General features: G+C 44.2%; 1 protein-coding gene across 10 annotated transcripts in view; it reads right to left on the bottom strand.

Annotated features, from left to right (window-relative positions):
* STOX2 (storkhead box 2) overlaps positions 1–23,852 on the bottom strand; it is a 191,892-nt gene that overhangs the window by 14,326 nt on the left and 153,714 nt on the right. For 5 of the 10 annotated variants that reach the window (XM_043454094.1, XM_043454093.1, XM_043454095.1 and 2 more), the window contains one exon: positions 3,168–3,320. In XM_043454094.1, coding sequence (XP_043310029.1) covers positions 3,168–3,320 — 153 coding nt within the window. Of the gene's footprint in view, positions 1–3,167; positions 3,321–5,610; positions 5,633–7,892; positions 7,965–16,109; positions 16,230–17,025; positions 17,744–23,852 lie in introns of those variants that run through there. The other 5 variants (XM_043454101.1, XM_043454099.1, XM_043454100.1 and 2 more) reach the window with 4 other exon arrangements.

The raw sequence follows: 23,852 nt of genomic DNA, 5'->3' as shown, positions 1-23,852 counted from the left end.
GAACACTGTGTAACTGCCAAGAATAACTGGGTAAGCTGAGAAGTTTAGACTTCCCCAGTCCTTCCAAAACTATGAAAGTAAAATACAAAAACACTAGAAATGGCCTGCAGTTCTCAAGGGGAGAGAGTCCATGTACGATGGAACCTACATACTCAGAGACATAACAGTTCCAAGTTCCATCTCTGGGTCAGGAAGACCCCCTGGAGAAGGGAGTGGCTACCCATTCCAGTGGAGAATCTCACGGACAGAGGAGCCTGGCGGGCTACAGTTCATGGGGTGGCAAAGAGCTGGAGATGACTAAAGCGACTTAGTACACACGCATGCTTCAGAAGGCACCCTTCATGACCAAGGCAGAAAAGGTTAACACTACTTCTGAATGATGTATTGTTTAACATAAGCATTTAATTTTTGAGCAACATGGTTTCCTTTTTGTTTAAGGCTCTCCTCTTGAGAAATGTATGCTGATTTTTATGCAAATGTATGTTGGTTATTAAGGCTGATAGAATAACAAAAAATTTTTAAAACACTGTATGATAGTTTCTGTTCAAAACAAGAATGAGTTGCAACTGAATTGGGTTGTAACCCAAGCCATATATTTGCAATTTGTGAGAGCCAACACACAACAGAAAATGCTTGCACAGAAGCGGAACAACTTGGCTTATATGCCCTGTGAGTAGCCCTACGAACTATTTTAGTTCTGCTGAACAACTTCAGGGGGCATTAGCCACATAGAATACAACTTTCAGGATAAGACATTATTCACATTAGAGTCTCACAAATGACGACCACTAGAGCTGTGAACCACAGCACCCAGATGACAAACTCATATTTGAAACTGACTCTGTCCTACATGGTAGCGTACTTTTGACCAACATTGTTAACAGAAGTTTTTCAAAAAACGGTAAGCCTCATTTAGAAGAATTCATGATTGACAAGTTTATTACACTATTACAATAAAGGAAAGCTGAAGGGTCATTCATAAAAACAGCTATTATAACAAAAATAGCTATAGCTATTATAGCTATAAGACAAAAATTTCATTGTATTATAGAATCTGCTGATTGGAGGCCTTCCAAGTGCTGATCTTAGAAAACTCAGGAAACTACACGGAATCATGACTACAATGTAATCATGTCTACTCACCAGGAAGAACACGCTTTCTGATTGTTCACAAATGAAGGAATAAGAAGAGTTTCCAGAGATAATTTACAGCTAAAGTTTTGATGTGGATTTTCAAGTACATCAATCAAATAATGTTTAATTGGAAAAAATCAAGTAGAAACATTCCCAATCCGTTTTCTATACCTTTAACTGGGAGTTTTCAAAGCTTTAGCTGAAAGTCACTGGTATCTATGATTTTTATGTTACTATTAAAGCCCAGTATAATGACAGATATTTCCAATTATCTATGAAGTTCAGGGTTCCACTAGAAATCTGTAGGGCTCACTTGTAAAGGGATGGCTGTGATGGAGACTGTCAAGGTTTGCATATTCCATCACGTCCAGATTCCAGTCCCAAAGTTCATCATGAGTTCAGATTCTGCTGGTGTAAAGAGCAAAGGTAAGCTCTATATTAAAATAGGGCTGGAATCTGACCTTTCTCCTTGTCCATATCTTTCCATCTCCCAAAGCAAAAATAGCTACTTAAATATACCGCATGCCAATGGGAGGTTATTTAGACATATACTGCTTTAATCTTGCAAATCTGACGACTGTTGGAACAGAGCACGCATGCTCACGTTCTGTACGGTAAGAATTTTAGACTGAAAACTTAATGGGTTTCTTGGGATGATTTCTTTGTGTTTGTGACGGGCACTGGCTGAGGGAGAATTCAGTAGGAAGCATTTTAAGGGGATGAATTGGAGACAGAATACAGTATAGATAACGTCAACAGTCTCCAGCAAACTCCAAAGTCAACTTCAAGTCCATAAGCAGTGTTAATAGGTCTAATTTTATTCCCCTGAAGGTCACTTTCCTCCCAGGAAGATTCATGTATAACAACTTAACATGTACTGGTCCAATTTAACTGATCATTCTGGAGGGATGAAGACCTATTTACTTATTCTTAATTAAAGTCTGGCTGATTTACAATGTTGCATTAATTCCTGCTCTATGGCAAAGTGATTTAGTTAAAAAAAATATATATATATATAGTTTTTTATATTCTCTTTTATATTCACTCCCATTATGGTTTATCATAGGAGACTGAATAGTTTCTGGTGCTATATAGTATGACTTTGTTGTTTACTCATCCTACATATAATAGTATGCAGACCTATTTAGAAAGATGAAGAGCAATAATTATTCTTTTCAGATCTTTTTAAAACTATCCATATTTCTGTAATGCGAACTGGTATATAAAAGTTGTTTTCAAAAATTCAAGCAATACAGAAGCATGATAAAACGGCTTAAATATCAGCCTATAGATATTTTCACTAGAAGACTTCTTACTAAAAGCTATTTAGAATGTGAATGTCCAAAACAGGAATAGAGGTCAAAATCTAGACTACTTTTTCTACTTATAACATATGCATTAAAAATAAAAGTTTGAATATTTTAATAATATTCAGTTAGACTTCAAAACTTTATATTCTCAAATAGTAAACTATGAAAAAGTAAATAGTCTTAGCTTTAAAAAAACAAAAATATAAATATGATAGTTAAATCCCTCCAAAGTTGTAGAACTGTCATTGAAATGCATTTTTCAATAGAATTTGAAGAGTATTAAGCTTTTTAAATTGTTCGTTCTAAAGTAGCTTAAATGACACCAAAAGAAAAGCAGAAAATCAAAGGAAGAAAAGAAAAAAGAAGGGAGATAAGAAAGGAAGAAAAGAAGGAAAGCAGGCAGGAAATAAAACTTGCCATGAATCAAGATGCTCCCGTACTTTAGGAAGGTTGAGCTGTAAAGGTTAAATGGAACTATGGTAGTTTTCACAGAATTCTTTGCAGATTCTGATTTCGTTTCTTGTCCTCGGTGCCAATGAAAAATTATTACAGTCGAAGGTGGCAAATTACTTTTGAAGTAACACTGATGCCTTGATTTTTAATTGCAGAGCTAAGAAAAGTTACTGGTCAGTTTTGGCAAAGACTTTTTTTCCTACTGAATTAAGCCCCAGGGCGGCCAGAGTGTGCATCCATTTGAAAAGTACATCACCCTTTTCCCGTTACCTGGGAAACAGGTGGTCAGGTGCTCCATCAGTGCTTCTTGGGTGACAGGTTTTCTGGCTGAGTTCATTGCAGAAATGGCCAAGCAAAGGATTTCCCCGAGTGGGATAAACTGAGATTGACTGATGGGAGACATACTGATTGGTGATACATCACCTGTAGAAAGACAATTTCCAAGTAAGCAGTTCGTTAAGACCCAGCCACTTGTCACACACATACACACACACACCTTCACACCCGCACCCACACACACCCCTCCCGTGACTCTCACCTATTCCGTGCCGAGAATACAATCAACCCTCAACCCTGAAATGTGTTACTGCCACAGCCACGGGCACTCAGGTGGAAAGACTTGCACAGAACAGAGGAAGCTTCAGCTGCCTCCACAAAGAAAACTTGCCTTTAAAACCTGAGCTCTCGTTGGAATAGACTTACTACTGAAAGGCGTGCAACTGGGAAGCTTTTTTCCAATGATCTGTTTTGTTTTTTTTTTTAACTTGGAGCTGATTTGTTTAATAACTGTCATTCACATCTCAATAAGGGCACTTGTGGTACCTTGAAGATTCATTCATTCAAACTCTGGGTGCCCTCTGCACATTAGCATCTTCAGGGGGCTTGAGATGCACCTGGGAGAGTGAATAAGCCCTCTCCCACCAACATCTCTGCCCTCAAGGAGTTTCTATTTAAGTGGAGGAGACAGACAGACAGAAAGTTCCCTATGCAGAAGGCTGAACGATAATCTGGGGCAGAGGGGGAGGGTGACGTACACCCCTGGAGGTGAGGATGGGACTGAGAAGCAGGAAGTGAGAGGTTTTCCCGAGGTCGTGCAGCCTGAATCTGGGGCTGAAGTGGGAGGGTGCCAGCAGCCTGCAAGGTGCAAGACTATTTTCTGGGGAGCTGCAGAGAAGGGGGACAGGTATGGAGGGACAACCATGAGCAAAGAACTGAGTGCCCAAGGGCTTCGTCCTACGAGGGAATTCAAGGAGTGAGAGAGTCAGATGTGAATTTCAGGAAGACACGCCGGTGGCCACGTGGAGGATGGGCCTACCATCCAGCAGGGCCTGTGGCCTCCCGCACACATTTGGATCTGGAAGAGCAGGCGGGGCAGGGTGCAGAGCCAGCAGCGAGGGGCCCCACGTGGCTCTCGGGGAGGTGGGAACATTCGGGGCATGTAACTGCCTCCCTTGCTGCAATCTTTCATCACAGTGTGGTTTTCAAGTCGTGCTCCGAGAAAGGATCCCCAGCGTTCCCCAGAGAGGCTTCTGGGGGCAGGCAGGGGAGCCCCCCACAGAGGGAGAGGTGGGGGGCAGGGAAATCCCTCCTGACATCTGGGGGCCACCTGTTCCTACCTGGGGTTCTCTAAGGTCTCGCTTGAGAAAGGCCGTTCAGAAAGGGGGTGAGGCTCTCAGCAGTGTATCTGTGAGCTCTGAAGCTCCTTTCTCACATGGATTTACATAATCTCTCCTCTGCTTCCAAGTAGGATTTCACCCTTGTTATGAATCACCCTGACGAGCCAAAACTGGACTCAGGCCACCCTGTGCCAAGGAGCAAACCCCCTCCACTGCCCGGCGGTGTCTGGGGCCTCTGGGGTGAACCCCTCCTGTGTCCAGACATGACCTCTAGCTTGACCGGCGGGGGGAGGAGTCTCGAGGGCCTTTGGGAAAGAATGTGAACCCTGCTTTGATGGACCGGATGGTTTGATGGATGAAACCAGGCAACAGCGCCTGGGGATGAAAACCAGCAGGTGAGAGGGTAAGTCTAACAGGTGCACCAGATGGAGTGGTGGGACCCCAGGGTCAAAGGCTGAAGCCTGACCACCCCCCCCACCTCGTCCCCAAGCCCAGCTTGGCCCAGTGCCCCCCTCTCCCCAGCATCCCTCGGGGCTCCAATCAGCTCTGCTGTGGCTCCACTCTTTGAGAGACCAGTCTGAGAAGAGGGAGACATTTCCCCTACAACCAGAGGGGGAGTGCCCAGGTCCAGAACCGCAGGTGGCCAGCGGAGATAAAAACCAGCAGAAACCAGGAACTGAACCCATGAACTGCCAGGGCCTGTGGCATGTAAGGCTCACAGACGGACAGACAGACCTCGGAGAGATTCTTGCTAATATCTGGCCGGGTAGCGGTGGGCAGAAGCTGGGAGATGGAGTTTCGGGCTGTTACTCAGAATGTGAGTTTCACTCACCGGCTAGTGAAGCTGAGTTCATATCAATGACTCAAAAATGACAGAATCGTGTGGGCCGGGACCATCTCCGTGGGCAAGCTTGCCACTGCCTAGAAGACTGTATTTAAGTCTTCAAAAGACTGTTGTACCCTTCATTCAAACACAACCTTATTCTGAATGCTTCTGTGTGAGGGATGAATGACGGGTGGTGGTGAGATGCAGTGGAGTTGTGGGGGGCGGGCGGCGGCGTTTGGAGTGACTGATGTTTAAACCCCTGGCCCCATACCTCAGTCGTAGATACTCTAATGATCTCTCCTGTGCATTCTTCTCTCTCTTTCCACCTTCCACAGAGGAGGATGAGGGCAGTGAGGCAGGTTTCTTGATGATTTGCTAGGCTGGCCACATGGGGTGATTTGATAAGTCAGATGAATACGACAATGGGGTCAGCTGACAAAGGGTGGGGAGATCAAAGCGCCTTCCAAGTGTATCGGTGTATCGCTTGGGAGGTTAACCCCTCCCAGAATTTGCCTATCATAATTAAGGACTTCACAGAAGACTAAAGATCCAAAAATACTACATATATTCTTTTAAATGCGGGTCTATTTTCTGATTTTGCATAGGTAAAAGGGAACTTGAGCTTTCTGTAAAAAAAGGAGTAACCACTAGCAAAACCAACTAGTTTAGGTCATGCTAGTCCTTATGCTTTTAGCAGAAATTACTTAGTTTAACTAGCAAAGGTCAAATGTTTAGCAGTCTTCTCAGTTAATTTCTTTGCAGCCAAACTGTAAGAGGCAAGGGAGCCTTAAGTGTCTCTGAAACGCATTTATATTGAAAAAGCTCAGTTTCACGATAAGTCTGAATATGTGGAATGACTTTAAACTCAGGATAGAGAACCAAATGAAATGTGGATGCCCTGAATGACTCTTCCACATCATCTTTGTTTTTATACTGCACTAAGATAAAGCATGCCCCACTCCGGTCCCACCCCCAGCCCCATCAACCATCCTATACCCACTGTGCCCACGAGTTTCTCTTCTCTCCCATCCATCTCCAGTGTGACCCCTACCCCAGGCCTCTCTGCCCCCTCACCTGGTCCATCACAATAGCTTGATGCTTCCTAGCCCTCCCTCCTACCACACACTCCCTTCTCTGCAGAGCAGCCAGGTCTTCTTAGAAAAACCTAAAACACACCGCTTCCCTGCCTGAAATTCTCCACTGCCTGCCTGCTGTGCCTAAGAGGTGGGGACTCCTGCCAGGTCTACACTGGCCCGAGACTGTGCACCCACCTCCGCAAGCATCCCCCAGCCCCTCCCTACCTCTGCCCTGCAACGGGCTCACCCCATCTGTTGTTCTTTGAATCACCAACCTTCCCCCTACTCACAGCCTCTGTCTTTGTTGAGCCCCCGTCCGGGGGCTCCTGGCACTTCTCTCCAGACGGGCTGCTTCTCCTTCTCTGGGTCTCCTTTTAAACAGGGCCTCCTTGGGGAGCCCTGCCCAGGGCACCAGATCTAATACTATCCTAAAACCACAGCATGCTCCCTCTCATGTTACCAGATACTGCAGTTTATATTAAGAAATACATGTTTGGTCTTTGTCCCTAAGTCTGGCACAGAGCTGCTAAAACCCGTGGAATTTCCTAAGTGATGAGAGAGACCAAGGTATCTTTGTTGGAGAACCAACCACGTGGTTGTATGTGCGTGCTAAGTCGCTTCAGTCGTGTCCAAGATTCTTTGCAACCCTATGGAGTATAGCCCACCAGTCTCCTCGGTCCATGGGATTCTCCAGGCAAGAATACTGGAGTGGGTTGCCATTCCCTTCTCCAGGGGCTCTTCCCAACCCAGGGATCGAACCCGCGTCTCTTTATGTCTCTTGCATTGGCAGGCGGGTTCTTTACCACTAGCACCACCTGGAAGCCCAACCACGTGCTTAGAGAGCTGGAACTTTCAGCCCCACCCCCAACCTCCATGGAGAAGACAGGCGCTAAAGGTTGAATCAATCCCCAGTGGCCAATGACTTAATCAAGCATGCTTATGTTACCAAGCCTCCGTGAAAACCCAAAGGATGGGGTTCAGAGAGCTTCTGAGATTGCTAAACACGTGGCAACTGGGGGGGCGGTGAACCCAGGGAGGCACAGAGCTCCGTGTCCTGTCTTTACACCCTGCACTGTGCGTCTCTCCCATCTGGCTCTTCCCAAAGTGCATTCTTTTACAATCTTCTTGCTTACTCTAGTAACTGAAAGGTTTCTCCCTGTAGGCTGCTCCAGCAAAGTAACTGAACCCAAGGAGGGGGTCGTGGATGCCTCCCATCTACTGCCTGGTCTTTCAGAAGCACAGGCCACAATCTGGACTTGCCACTGGCATCTGAAGTCGGGGTTGGGGTGAGCTGGGGTGAGGGCAGTCTGTGGACCGAGGCCTGAACCCATGGGATCTGATTATTTCAGACAGATGGTGTTGGAATTGCGGTGAACTGTAGGATACTCAGCTGGTGTCACAGACTTGCTGGTAGAGTGGAAGCCCCCCCCGCCCCCCGCAACACACACACACACAGGAATTGGTACGAGGGTCTTACCAAGTCCCTGTCTTCACCCTCTGAATGTGTGCATGTGCGCTTTTGTGTACTGGTTTACTGTCTGTCTCACCCACTAGAACACAAGCTCCGTGGCAGAAGGCAAGGTGAACCCCTCACTCCCACCATGCTCACGGTGCCTAGAATAAAGCAGAGCCCACACCAGACACCCAGGACATTTCTGATGAATGAATGAATTTCCATTTACAACAAAATCTGAGGAAATGCTCAGGGTACTTAAAGGGTTATGATTTTAGTCATATATTTTGCTGAATAATTTGCAAAACAAACACAAAACTTAGTGAGAGCCCAAATGTACTTGACCATGCAATTTCTTAGATTCTCCCTGTCAATTTCTCCCCCAAAACACAGCAGTTACCACAGAAAAATAACTATATATTATGTGAGGATTAAGACATGCATTTAAGGAATAGAAGGAATTATAGGTATCGATCAACACAACATAACACATTATTCAAGGTTACCATGATTTCCTTCGGCTCTTAGGTCAAACCTACTTAAGGAGCCAACTAGTCATTCTTAAACATGCTACTAGAAAATTCTTCCAATAGTTGGACCACATTTATGGTCAAAGAAGAAAACAAGGAAATATAATTACTGCTATAATGTTACTGGTCACCATAATCTACAGAAACAACCACCTTTTGCATAAATGATGAATTGTTACTTGTCTAATTTATAGGATGGATTTTTCTACTGCCAGAATTAGTTCTGAACATATTCATAAAGACAACTCCTGTAAAAGCTCATAGCTACTATGTGGGCTAGCCAATTCTTTCTAAACTGCTATAATGCTGTCCTACTATTGTTCTAGAAACTGGGGATAGATAGGTTTTATTTCAGCTTTATTTTCTTACAAACATCCATTTAAGTACAGTCCTCAGGGGACATTTGTCAAATCCAGGATCGTTCAGATCAAGCCAAGCACAGTGCCTTCGACTGAGTGAGCGCTGAGCAAACTTGTGTGAAATGAATTTAAAATGTGAGAAGGCGTGGCAACATTACAATTCTAAGTACACGTCTTCGATTTTAAAAGCATTTCACATTCAATTTCAAATATCTCCGTGAATATGTGGTCACTGTTTTCATGTAAGGTCAGCTGAGAAGCATGAGGGCGGAGATAAACGCGTCCGTGGTGATGGGAGGAGGGAAGGATGAAGCCAAGGGACCAGAGGCGGGAGTGAGCATGCGCAAGGCTGAGCTGGGGAGCTGGGGGTGTCCTCTGGCCCGGCTGGAGCAGGCTGGGGGTTGAGATGGAGAGAAACACAGAAGCCAGATCCTGGGTGATCAGAAGGCTGAGACTTTACCCCTGATGCTGATGGGAACTCTGATATTTACCCAGAGGAATTATCTACCCATGACATGTCAACTCTGGTGCAACTGTGGGTTGCATTACCGTCACTGAGAAATTGACAAAGAGGGTCTGGGACAACAGGCAGAAATCACCCATATGCCAACTTCCTCTTTCTTCTTCAACTGGTGACTTATACCCCAGAAATATAAGGGAAAATGCACATGCATTCTTACTATTTAACTCTTATCTATTCTCCCTTCCAACTTCAGGCCAGTTACTGTAGCTGGAATTATTTCAAAAAATCCTCTCTCACATAATTTATCCTTTCAAGAAATCTATTTCAGATACCCCAAACCTCTGGGGTTCGAAAATTGTTCCTATCTTGGTTCTTTTTTGTAGGGGAAAAAAAGAACTATAATAAAGCTCCGTTCTCTGTGAATGCCATTTTCCCCCCAGTTGCTAATTGAGGTTCCCTGTGCTCCACAACCTTTGCCTATAGTGGGGACACAGCTAAGAAGATGTGACTTCTATGGCAACTTACATTTGTCCCTTCCCACATGACACCCACAGCTTTCCAAAAGATACCTACCAGAAAAGCAAACATAAATCTATTTCCTTTCATCTTAAAGTACCCATATTCACCCAACTGTACATGAAAAGGAAAGCCATAATTTTTCCAGGTGGCTCACATCACAATGAACTATAACCTTGCAAGTACCCTGAAGTTCATCTTCTATCTTAGCCTTCTTTAAATAATCTCTGCCCACCCCACCCCCAATACTAGCATTCCCTTGGAATTATCCTGTTTTCCTGTTTATTTTTAAATTCTGTTCTCCCTTGTAAATGTCAATTCATTCTGTACTTAGGATTGAAAAGTTACCTTTGACCCTAGTGAAGTTCAAGAAACAAAGCAACCTCCTTGTAAATGTAGTTCTGAAACTGTACTAATTTATCATTGGGAAATTGCCAATAAAAAAGGCATTCAGGAGGTACTGTTAAGTGCCCAGGCTCTTATAACAAAACGCAATTATCCACTCTGTGTCTGTTTCCTCATCTGTAAGATGAGGGTTTGGATGACACGGTTTCAAACTTCAGACTCAAGTTCTTTGATTCTCCATCAAAGCAGCAGAATTCTGGTATAAAAGCATAATATAATACTGCTGGCTACCTCTATTTCCATCTTGCTGGAAAAAATGATTTTAATGCCCATCCAACATGAAAAAGTAGGATTTAATTTTAGAAAAGGACAGAAAAATAGATTGGCTCTGAATTTTCCCCTTGTAATAAAGACTTCAGAATTTACTCTTTCCTAATTCAAAGTCTTGCTCCTTAGAACCAAAGTGTGCCTGTTTTTGTTCTCTGGATTGCCAAAATTAACACTAAAGTTAAAATTATAGATGCCAATAAAATTACCACATGCAGTAGATACCATGACTCATAAAAACAGTCAAACATGCCTGTAAAACGTATGGTGGGTACAGCGATAATATAAGTCTATTCCTTTAACAAGCTGTTCAGAGGACGACGAATGTGCCAAGGTTTATCTTCCATACCCTTGGGCCTGAGGAAATCATAAGCTCTCTGAGGTTAAGTGAACAGCTTCTCAGAAGCAAAACATCACACAAATCTTAGTGTTTTACAATTTAGTTTAATTTATTAACCCTGATTTTATGTATACATGTTGTTTGGGGGTCTTTTAACAGATAGTTCTTTTTTTTTTTTTTAAGCCATTCTAAAAAAACACACACAGCCCCTTCCTATACACCCTCCTGCAGACAGAAATACCCTTTCAGGAGGGCAGAACACATAAGCATCATCAACTTACGTGATGCTTCATTTTAAGCAGCTTTCCCTAGAAATCAAATTACGGTACTTGACTTTCAAACGTCTGTATCAGAAACCTAAAAGGAAACTGGCACTGGAAAAGGCTCTTTTACCAGTTTACTGCATGTCTGGCTTAATGCCACCAATCTCAGAAATTTAAGGTTGAATCTCAGTTGCAATCATCAATGGCATTGACAATAAAATTTTTTTAATATTTAGAAATTCTCTAAATTGTTTTTGAAAGCTCCATGGTACTTTTATTTCAAGTCCTGATGAAGTTCTCGTAAAAAAGGTCTAATTCCTAAGCTATTACTTGAATAACTTGTTTTAATTCAAAAGAAAATGTAAATAGGATACTCTCATTAATGGTGTCGATCAGCTATGACTTACTAAGAAACTTCTAATGAGAGTTAAACAAGAGTGGTCACAGTGGCAGACGGCACATCTGCAAAAATACAGATGGGTTAGTGTCCACCATTATCACCTACTTAGCAGTCCATCTAATGCCAAGATGCACTAGGTAGGTCTAATGACAAATCAATTGCTTCACTGGTTTACAGAAGAAACCTGTTATCTTCCCCAAGCTACAAGCTTCCATTAGTCATATTAGCTATCACTCTCGTTACTGAGATTGGACTATTGATTAAAAAAAAAAAAAAACTGTCTGAGGATAAGCAGAGATGGACAAACCACAAAAGGGTGGAGAATCAGATAGAGAAGGCAATTGATGGATCAGGGAGAGCGAGAGCCCCCTGGCTCAGGAGCTGTCTTCACCATCAGCAAGGATGATGACTGACATCTCTGATCGCAAAGAACACGTCTGGACCATGCCACTACCGCAGTAGATTGCGAGCTGCAAAGTCAGGATGGAAATAAGAGCCACTGGGCCAATTTATCTGTTTCTGTAATTCACAAACCTTTGCTAAGAAGTCTCCACATCATAACCCACATGTTGTGTATGTTTAGGCACTACAGAATAAACCTATTGACACGTCGGGCACTCAAATGCTGTCGAGCAAATAGGTACTACATATATAGATGAGGCAAGGTAAGGCCCCTCTAGCCACCGAGATTGGGCAAGGAAATAGCAACCCACTCCAGTATTTTTGCCTGGGCAATCCCATGGACAGAGGAGCCTGGAGGGTTACAGTTCACAGGGTCTCAAAGAGTTGGACACGACTTAGCAACTAAACAATGACAACAAACCACTGAGATGTTTTCCATCAGCATCTCCTCGCTCTCTAGTCCCTCGTCCAGAGCTAAGTTAAGGCCGTTTGCCACCAGCAATAAAATCACAACGAAATGCCAGTCCTGGATAACCACAGGTAATGAGCTCTCAGACGTCACACAATTCTGTAAGCGAAAGTTGCTCAGTCGTGTCTGACTCTTTGTGACCCCATGGACTATACCGCCCGTGGAATTCTCCAGGCCAGAAGACTGGAGTGGGTAGCCTTTCTCTTCTCCAGGGGATTTTCCCAATCCAGGGATCAAACCCAGGTCTCTCGCATTGCAGGCGGATTCTTTACCAGCTGAACCACGATGGAAGCCCAGGAATACTGGAGCGGGTAGCCTACCCCTTTCTCCAGGGGATCTTCCCAACCCAGGAATTGAACCGGGGTTTCCTGCATTGCAGGCGGATTCTTTACCAACTGAGCTATCAGGGAAGCTGCAATTCTGTAAGGCACTTGGCTAACCAGAGTCCTGTGTAATATGTGTGTTTTCCTTTTCTTCATTATAAGCACATCACATAGGAGAGCATCTAAATTCCTATTTTAAGCTACTCTCTTCCATCTCCATTCTGTATGGGAACCTAGCCTGACAATAGATACATAGGATATGCTCCAAAATCCATGAATGCTACTGTTCAACTATAATTCAATATAAATCAATCTAAAATTTCCAGAGTCACTCTCTTTCATTCTTCGTAAGTTAGAATCACCACAGCTAATTCTCAACCTTTGCAGTCTTTGCTTCATCTGTTTAGGTCCTAACTACACTGTGACCAACTTCTATAAAACAGACCAAATTCTATAAAATCATAATGGAACAATTAAAATACAGTCTCAAAATATATGTTGATAATTCCCAAATTAAAATCAAACCGTGCAGAATGGCTGCTACCGACTCCCCAACGACTGCACATCTATCACCCTTTCCAACTGTTATTGAAAGAACTATAGACAGGTACACAGGGACAAGAGTGCAAAAAGCCAGACACACACGCACACACGCAGAGGAAACTCCCAACTCACTGCACCAGAAGTAACTTTTCTTTCAAAAGTATGGCATTACAAGACAGTGGTGGAGGCCATGGACTTTGTTAGCCAAAACTTTAAGTCAGAGCCCACTTCTGTTCCTCACTAGCTGTGTCATTTGGGGCAAATTAATTCATTTTTCTGAGTCTCACTGTCTTCTTGCCTTAGGTATACACTGTGATGCTCACCTCACAGAGTTACGGAGGGAATTAAATGAGATGATGGATGCTGAGTGCGGACATGGTCCTTGAGACCTAACAGATATTTAATAAGTAGCAGTTAGTATTAAAATGATCATCCCCAAGCCCACCGAAATTTATTCAATTTACTCTTTTTATGATGTTTGAATTTCTACTAATGAAAAATAATTTGATCCTTTAAAAAAAGTTTTTAAGAAATAATCTAAGGCATCAGTGGGAAAGAGAGAGGGCAGTAGTCTTTCTCATTCTGGCATGAATTAAGACTGATAAGATTGCTCACCTCTTGATTCTCACCTGTGAGCATGGGCACAGAGTGAGGGAGGCAGAAAAGTTAAGATACAACATATTATAATATATAGCATTTAGGATGTATTGTTGGGCTGGAAAGGATTGGGAAATATGCATTACACAGGGATTGTGGAAACAGAAAAACACTAAAAGACGGGAAATTGTTTGGACAGAGTCACAGGGATATAGAGAAAATTGGCCTATTTTAAGATTTTCGGCTGGGCCAATCTTTTACCTAAGAAAGGGAAAGGAAACTCAGCACGTCAGTACCCTTATGTGCTGAAGATCAGTGATGCTAGGAGTTAAATAATTTCTAATGGAACCTGGGATGCAAAGAGTCACCATGATCATTTCCTCTAAGGAAAACATCCTATAGAATTCAAAAAAGTGACTTCCATACAAAACATCAGAATTTAGCATGATGAGTGATAGTCACTCAGTTGTACCTGACTCTCTCTGACCCCACGGACCTTAGCCTGCCAGGCTCCTCCGTCCATGGAATTCTCCAGGCAAGAACACCGGAGTGGTTTGCCATTTCCTTCTCCAGGGGATCTTCCCGAACCAGGGATCCAACACGGGTCTCCTGGATTGCGGGCAGATTCTTTACCATCTGAGCCGCCATGGAAGCTTAAGCTCCCTACTTAAGAACAGTCTGTCCGATAATATTCTTCTTCTTATTCAAGTAAATTATAACCAGTGTCCGTGTTTAAGGGACGCACCTTCACGTCTGGTCTTAACAACAACAGTCCTTCACCAGCGGTGTAAGGCGCTGTCTGTAAACACACCTCAAGGTAAGAACAATCATCATTTCCAGAGTTACATACTTAACTCCTGAGGTCTACCTCAGCATTAAACTCTCCCAGGGAAGACTGTTAAAATGAACAAATAGCATTCTCACCCTCTATGATAAACTAATGCTTAATTATCTCTGTTCTTAATCAACTACTTACTGCCTGCTTTCCACGTGTAGGCAACTGCTAGGAGAAATGAACCACAGAGGAAGGCACAAATCTTGATCTTTGCCTTCAGTGGGCTTACAATTTATATGGGGAAACATGATATAAATGTGTAAAAATACAAGCAATTATAATATGTTCAAATTACTGTTTCACACATGCTTAGAAGAGATATAAGATGAAAATACTTGAATGGCTAGCAGATTAATTCCTATAATAGGAATCTGGCCTAATTATATCTATCCATCTATCTATCTAGAGAAGTTAATTCTATAATAGGACTAAGAAATGACCTCCTACAATCAGAGAAACCCTTCTGTGGGAGGCAGATTTTGAATAAGGTCTTTAAGAATGAGCAGAATTGATGGGTGTGGGGACATTATGTTCTCAATATGGTATGACGTGACCAAACATCCTTTGAAACTGACTCAACATCCTCAACTTTGCTTTGAAGATGCCAAGTATTAGTCACAAGGAAGACACAACTTCACAATGAAGAAAGAAAACAAGCATTCTTTCCTTCAGTGAAAGGGTGAACTATGGGGGTGGATATGAGAGCAAAGAGATGTTCAAGGGGCCTGCCCAATGTATGGTTTGTACTATTTTAAAATGTTCTAGTTATCACAAATTGCATTTAAGACCCTCAGAAATATTTTTTTACTAGAAAGTGCTAAAACCATCAATTTGATGAGATGGTAAAACCATGCTTCCAGATTTGCTAAGTTTCACTTTGGAGCATGTAATGTACCCTTGAGAACCAAATTTTACAGTCTCACTGTTTTTTGTTTTTTAAAAAGAGCTTTTGTGTGAAAAGTCCATGGATGTTGTAAGAAAACAGCCCTCTAATCACCTGGATCCTAAAACAGATGATGATGAGATATGCTTACTTCCTGAGCAGTTAATAGCAACCTGTGTCTGATGTTAGTGCTGGAAACAGCCCCTGAGCATATAAATCAGGCTTTCTGGGACTTCAGTGCATCGCATATAGGTTAACAGGCCAAATAACACACGAATGTTATTTAGGGACAACATGGAGAAGAAAAAGTTTGCAAATAATGTTTACTGAATGCCTCCATCAGAGGGGGTGAAAGAGATCTATTATAGCTGATGGAAATGTGGAGCTGTTTAATTATTTCCAACTCACATATCCTACAGTTGACTCTGGTTTCTGATGTGAGGCTGGGATGAATCAGGCTGCGGAGGTGGCATCTCGGGGTCACCTCCACGGGGCACCTCTCCTGCCTAAGACTGAGACTGCAGAGGGATTGTTGCAGCAAGCTCACGTTTCAGGGGACAGGACACCCTTATCCAAGGGGCTGCAGACATTTGACCGTATTTCTTTGCACACAACAACTCTTGAAAGAAAACGAGGGGAGACCTACCTGACCCTTTCTGGACTGGCTCCATCCCCCAGGTAGCTTTGGCGCTAAAGCCTGGTGCATGCTAGGGGGTAGCATTCAGGCACAAGAAGGAGCCAGTAACAGAAACGGACGTCCTAGAATCTGGAATAAGAAGAGAGAGTAAACTTTCCAGTCATAATATTCTAAATGAGCATTTCAGAAGGGCTACTGAGGGCCCATGGACCCCACAGGGATCTGGTACTTTACCTGAGTACATCTACTTGAAAAAAATAAATAAGTTCCAGAACTCTCAGCTCTTCTGACAATTCAGGTCTTGAGATCCTGGCACAAATTCAGTTCAAAAGCTTGGCACAAAAAGCACCTTGAAAAGGCTTTGTGAATGGACTTTACTGGTCACGATTTTAGGGGGGAAAAATCATCTTCTTTTTCCTTCCCGGCTCCGGTTTGCCGGGAACAGCTGGCATCCCAGCCCATGCCCACGCCCTGGCCATCACCGGCCCCTGGGGGCCCTGAGCCGACAGCCCACTGCAGTGCCTTGGGAATCCGCAGTGTCACTCCTTTGCTGCCTGTTCTCTGCAAAGTGAAGTCATAGGCACGGATCAGCCAACCTGACTCTTCATTACCCTGCCCAGAATCCTTTGTGAGCTGAAATGAGTCATCACTCCAAGAAAAGCTACAGCCTCCGACTGTCAGTATGGGCTCCTTTGTCTGTGCCGTGCAGAGACTTTGGGGCTGGGATCGCACCCCCCGCCCCACCCCTGGGGGGCTGGGGGCCGCCAGGGGCATGTGGTCCTCTCCAGGGTGGCCCAGGCCCCCTCCCACGCACTGAGCCCCAAAGCAGATCTTTTCATCATAAAAACAGAAAAAAGGGCACATGCCTCCGGACTTGGAGAAAAAACACGCACACATGAACATTGATCTAGCAACGTATACTCACCAGTTCGTAATTATAAACCTGACACATGCGCTTTTTTTTTTTTTTTGGTTCCTTTTTTTTTTTTTTTTTCTTAAGACTGGCTTTTCATGGCAGAGAAGGACGCGTCTCCCTCCTGTATGTAACAGGCGGTGCGACCCCGTACCCTGGATCAGAGTTTAGCTGCTGTTAGCTCTTTTGTCATAAATTCCAGTTGCCGGGCAAGTCCTCGCAAGCCCGGGTCACATCATTCCGGACGCGGCGCCGGCGGCCTTGCAGCAGAGGCGGCCGGGGAGCCAGCGCGGCTTCCGCTGCCAGGAGGGCGGCGTGGGGAATGAGGTCACTGTGTCAAGAGCTCCTTCTCGGCGTGCGGAGCCCCCGGGCTCCCACCGCCACCGGAATTGCACGGGGTGGGATGAGTGCATACGATTTCTTTTACAGCGCTGCTCCCTCTGCTTTTCTCTTTTCCTTTTTAAGAATCGCTGTGCCTCAGATCAGGAAGGCTCAAGTGCACGCGCGCGCCCGCGCGCGCGCGCACACACACACACACACACACACACACGATCCCTTCCTGATCTGTGCCAAAACATATAGTTTTCACTGCACGGTCTGCACCGCACCACACGCGCGGATGAGCCCCACGCCGAGCCCCTAGGGCACTGGCACGTGTGCACACTGTATTTACACACCCACAGACACACACACACGCGGAGGAAGTCATTTAGACAGGACCGTGGAGAAGAATGATTCATCTCTATTTACAAGAAACGACACAGAGATGGCTGGAGACGCAAAGAGGGTGGGGGGGGGGGGGGGGGGGAGAGGAAGAGACCGGAGGAGAGGAACGCTGACCATCACGTTAAAACCAGAGAAAAATGGAGTCCAAGAGGGACGGAATAATTAAGAGCGACGTGAATGACGGTGTGTTAATTTCTCCAAACAAAATAATACCCAGGCAGGCACCTCTCACTAGCTCCGCTCAGAAACCAAAGAGATGCTGATAAAGATAAATTATCCCCTACTAGGAATGGAAGTAGATTTGGGTAGCCAAGGATGCCTGCACCACAAATTCTCCCCCATCCTCTCCAGTAGCTAACCGACCATAAGGATGAAGCACAGGACGAGACTGGAGTTGGGAAGCACAAAAATGTCATGCATCTCTCAGTAAGACTATCCCGCAGCTCCGAGTTAGCAAGATCACCAGGCTAAAGCCTCAACAGTATCACGTCATCTCTTCACTCCTGTGATTTAGCCTGTCTTTAAATTTTCTATTTATTTGTTTATATTTTGGCTCGGCTCTATGGCATGCGGGATCGTAGTGTGGGATGGAACCCACACTCCTGCAGTGGAAGCGCAGAGTCCTAACCACTGGACCACCAGGGAATCACCCAGCCCATCTTCAAGGACCCCTTTCCACAGAGCTCAGGCCCCGTCCAAGTCATTCACATCCTCTGGTGAAGGCTTTCCCCACGGAGTTCTGTAACCCCACACAGCAGTTCCCATCCTGCTCTCAGAAAACTAAACAGTGTAGAAATCTGTCTGACAACTCATCCAATGGCTACAATAATCATCCCGTCCCTACGTTCCAAGCCATCTCCTTGCTCACTGCCCAGCGTCTGGGACACCACAGGTAAGTACACACAGTCTATGTGCATTTATGGATCCACTGGTACTTGTGATCTCAACATGGTTAAACAAAGCTTCTTCAGCTCCTTCTTCCAGCGGATCCTTTGCAAACTCTCTGCCCTCATGGCTCCTGCCTTTGCTCCCACTCGGGCATATCAATTTCCCTGTAAAACTGTATGAAGACTCAGGTAGACTTTAGATATGCCTCCCCATGGCACCCTCAATTTCCCCACTCTGAACTCTATATACACTTGGTCTGAGACAGTGGCAGGCTTTTGGCTGTTGTCACACTGTCAAACCCCAGAGAACTTTTCTACATTATCTGTGATTAAATGAGGTCTCATTGATCCAATTTAAAAAAGAAAAGAAAAGAAAACCTCATCAATGATGCCTTAGACATCAGAAATGGTCTCATCGCAATTTTCCCTTCCAGGAGGTATTAATTCCCCTCATTGGACATGTGCCCTGGGCTCCATCCGTGACAATGACAGCCTGCAGCCCACCACCACCAAGGCAGGTCACCTTTACTCAACTGTCTCTGAGCTTGGTTCTGCTGGTGGTCATTACAAATCCACCAAAATCCATCTAACTCAGCCCATTCCTCTTAGGTGCAGTCTGATCACTATAAGGTCCAAAAGTGTGTGTTAGTCACTTAGTCGTGTCCAACTCTGTGACCCCAAGGACTGTAGCCCACCAGGCTCCTCGGTCCATGAGATTCTCCAGACAAGAATATTGTAGTGGGTTGCCATTCCCTTCTCCAGGGGATCTTCCTGACCCAGGGATCAAATCTAGGTCTCCCAAATTTTAGGCAGATTCTCTACTGTCTAAGTCACCAGGCAAGCCCATAAAGCCCAAAGCCATGCCTAATAAATAAACCCTGCACTTAAGACAGCGATGATGTACTAAGTAAAAGTTAAGATCTAAATTGAGATACCGTGACCTCTGGCCATTTAAGAGCATCTTGGGAAGAAGTTCAAGACACTGGACCACCTCTTGACAGCTAAAAACTCAAGTTTCCTCTATGACACAGACAAGGTTGAATAAATGCATAAAGAAACAACAACAACAACAAATGTTCAAAGAAAAGGGACAGAAAATTATAACTAAAAATATATTCAGATTTTCTAATACCAAACATGTATATTTCCATCTCTATGTGGGCCTACTCTGCCCGTGTACAGATATTCATCCAAACTTTACAAGGACCCAATAAGGTAAGTACTGTTATTTTTTTTTAATTTAGATTGTGAATCTTTATTAATCTTTTAAATAATACTTTCCACCTTTTTTATTGGCATATAGTGCTTTACAATGTCATGTTAGTTTTTGCTATGTAGCAGAGTGAATCAGCCATACATATACGTAAATCCCTTTTTGGGGAAGTTAAGTATTGTTGTTATCGACATTCTTTAAAGTTTATTTTCTAGTGCATTCTTAAAAAAAAAAATTTTGGCCTCATCTTGAGGCATGTGGAATCTCACTTCCTGAATCAGAGATCAAACCCGTGACCCTTGCATTAGAAGCTTGGGAGTCTTAACCACTGGACCACCAGGGAAGTCTCTATAATCACCATTTAAAAAAAAAAAAGATTAACTGCCTTCTTCAAGCTTCCACAACTGATTAAGTGGCAGAGGCTAGATCTGAACCTGGGGCAGGAGGCCTTAGAGTCTGCCTCTCAACTATTATAATAAAATAACCACTGGAAACAAATTTTTTTAAAAATCCTTAAATTTTTCCCTTTAAAGGGAAGCCAGCTCACCTCGTTAGCACATGAGACCAGCAACGTGAGGCCCCCAGGCTGGGTCCCTTTAGCAGCGGTTGCCTTTGCTCAGTTTTCCAGACCCCGATGGAGTGTGTTCCAGCCTCAGCTGCAGACTATTACCGAATGGCCATGCAAAGGAGCGTAACTGACCTACCAAAACCACAAGCACAAGCTCCCTCTGTGGTCCTACTAGTAAGAAGACGAGTTTCTGATGGATACGCGTTAGCCTGAACTCAGAAACAAAGAGTTGAGGCTGACGCGAAGTCAAGGCACTCTGCTGTCTCCTGGGCCAGTCTCTGATGGAGAGACGAATGCCAGCATCTCCTGCAGACATAATTCGCGCTCCTTCTCCTCTGCCTCTTGCTCCTTTGAATAACAGCTTCGGTGTTACAGTAATGATCTACAAACATCATATAGAATATCGCAGAGGTGACTTCCTTGGTGGATGAGGTGTGGGCAGAGGCTTCGCTGGGCATGTGACTGGTTCCTCGGCAGAGGCTTAAGTAGCATCACCAGTCCTGACTCAGACACTCAGGATCCTTCAAAAACACGGATGACTGACGGTAGGTACAGCGTGGTCTTACGGCGACTGTACTTGATAAAGCAGAGAGCGCCGGACGTTCTCAAATCAATTAAAGATACTTATTGGAGAAGGAAATGGCAACCCACTCCAGTATTCTTGCCTGGAGAATCCCATGGACAGAGGAGCCTGGCAGGCTACAGTCCATGGGGTTGCAGAGAGTCAGACACAACTTAGCAACTAAATCACCACACTGGGGGTCTAACTGCAAATATTTAATATAGTGCATTTAAGGTAGGGGCTTCCCAGGTGGCGCTAGTGGTAAAGAACCCGCCTGCAAATGCAGGAGACATAACAGACACAGGTTTGATCCCTGGGTCGGGAAGATCCCCTGGAGGAGGGCATGGCGACCCACTCCAGTGTTCTTGCCAAGAGAATCCCATGGACAGAGGAGCCTGGTGGGCTACAGTCCATGGGGTCGCACAGAGTTGGACACAACTGAAGCAACTTAGCATGCATACATGCACTGAATATTTACATGGGTACACAAACTTTTTCATGAACAGATGACATGGTCTCCACTCTCAAGAGGCTTCTAGTGCACTTGAGGAGCTAAGATAGTCACATATAAAAAACACCAAGAATACAACAGTGTGTTCCAAAGGGAGGGACAGGTAGCAAACAGGTGCCTCTAAAAATCTGGGAGATCTGTGTCTCTTTTGCTGTCTCGCATATAGGGTCATCGCTACCATCTTTCTAAATTCCATACATATGCGTTAATATACTGTATTGGTGTTTTTCTTTCTGACTTACTTCATTCTGTATAATAGGCTCCAGTTTCATCCACCTCATTAGAATTGATTCAAATGCATTCTTTTTAATAGCTGAGTAATATTCCATTGTGTATATGTACCACAGCTTTTTTATCCATTCCATCTGGACTTTGTGGGAGAAGGCGAGGGTGGGATGATTTGAGAGAATAGCATTGAAACATGTATATTACCACATGTGAAATAGATCGCCAGTCCAGGTTCGATGCATGAGACAGGGTGCTCAGGGCTGGTGCACTGGGATGACCCTGAGGGATGGGATGGGGAGGGAGGTGGGAGGGGGGCTCAGGATGGGGAACACATGTACACCCGTGGCTGATTCATGTCAATGTATGGCAAAAACCACCACAATATTGTAAAGTAATTAGCCTCCACTCAAAATAAATAAATTAATTTTTTTTTTTAAATCTGGGAGAAAGAACCTGGGCTGACACAGTCAGGAATGGCTTCAAGGGAGGGGCCAGCTCATCCTAGAATCTGGACAAGGGGGAAAGGGCTACCATCAGGGAGAATAGGAGCTCCGTGCAAAGGATTTTTGCATGCTCTTATTTTACAGACACATTCTTTTCCTAAAATTGAAGTTTAGTTGACTTACAATGTTGTGCCAATCTTTGCTGTATGGCAAAGTGACTCAATTATACACATACAGACATTTTTTTTAAATATTCTTTTCTATTATGACTTACCACAGGATATCGACCATAGTGCCTTGTGCTAGACAGTCGGAGCTTGTTGTTTATCTGTCCTATGTGTAACAGTTTACATCTGCTAGTCCCACACTCCCAGTCCAAATCCTACTCCACAGCAATACTATATTAAACCTACCCTAATTCAGTGTAATTAACTCAACAAATATTTATGAAATACAACGTGTCAAACATCTATGAAATACAACGTGTCAAACATTTATGAAATACAACGTGTCGAACATTTATGAAATACAATGTGTAAGCCTCTCTTGCTTGTCCCTGAGGTCAGTACAAAGTTGAAGAAGTTACAGCTCCTCTCCTCACAGCTTTGCACCAACGTCTGAGCCATTCAAGGCAAAGAGGGACAGCGTACCACGAGAACAAAGAAAGATGGTTATTTCTGATACAGGAGAAAGATGGCAAGGAAGCATGGCGGCAACTGAGCAGCGCTTCAGGAAGGAGGCAGCAGTTAAGGGTCTTGGAAGATGGGTAAGGACGGGGGGAGGAAGAGAAAAGTCAAGGATGCCTCTCCAAGGAGTGAAGCAGTGTGCAGGGTGATGATGTGAAGTAGAGCATCCAGGAGGTTTTGGAGCATGGCCGCTGGTCTATCTAGCATGGCTGGCACAGGTAGATTCATGGAGGAGACGGGCGGAGATGAAGCTGAATGGTGGGTCGGGTTAGGTACGATTTTGAAGAACATGAAATTCTAAGAGAGAGTCATTAAAGGTTTACACAGGCGAGTGATGTTACTGATGCTGAAAAGTTTAGGTTACTCCAGCAACAGGGTATGGGATGCATCCAAAGAGAGAAGATAATTAACTCCTGCAACAAGGGAAGAGCCTGTGATGAGAGGCCAATAAGATGCAAAGAGGGCTTAGAGGTACAGACAAATGACCTGCTTCCCTGTTCCACAAAAGGACCTGTCCAAAACATCCAGTGTGAATTAGTAGAATACCATCAGAAGCGCATTTCTAGAACTACTGTGTACACCTAACACCACTTGCCCAGAAACTACCCAACTGTATGTGCTATGGTCTGCTCTATGGTCTGGAGCAGAGTCCAGAGTAAAACAATAGCTCAAATTGAGAAATAAAAGGAAAAGACAGAACCCTCTGGACAAAATTCTCTGGGCACCGATAAAAGCTCAGACTTTGCTGGTTGGATGAAAGCTGGGGAACAGGCACAAATTAAAACTTCAGCGAAAGTGGTTTCAGAAACAGAATGCTCCAAAGTGTTCAAAGCTTTTATAGCCCTGGGTTTACTAAGTTATGTGCCTTTTTATTAGGGTAGAAGAAACAATTTCAATTAAAGCTGGATTTGATGCAGCACGGTCCAGGCAAGGAAACTAAATATTTAAAGAATGAATACACGTGGTATCCCTACAAGTGTTAGCGAGCACCAAAATCCACACACAGTGAAGAGCG

The sequence above is a fragment of the Cervus canadensis genome, chromosome 31 (assembly GCF_019320065.1).
Source record: "Cervus canadensis isolate Bull #8, Minnesota chromosome 31, ASM1932006v1, whole genome shotgun sequence".
In the NCBI taxonomy this organism is placed as follows: Eukaryota; Metazoa; Chordata; class Mammalia; order Artiodactyla; family Cervidae; genus Cervus; species Cervus canadensis.
This window is presented reverse-complemented; position numbering and strand designations above follow the sequence as displayed.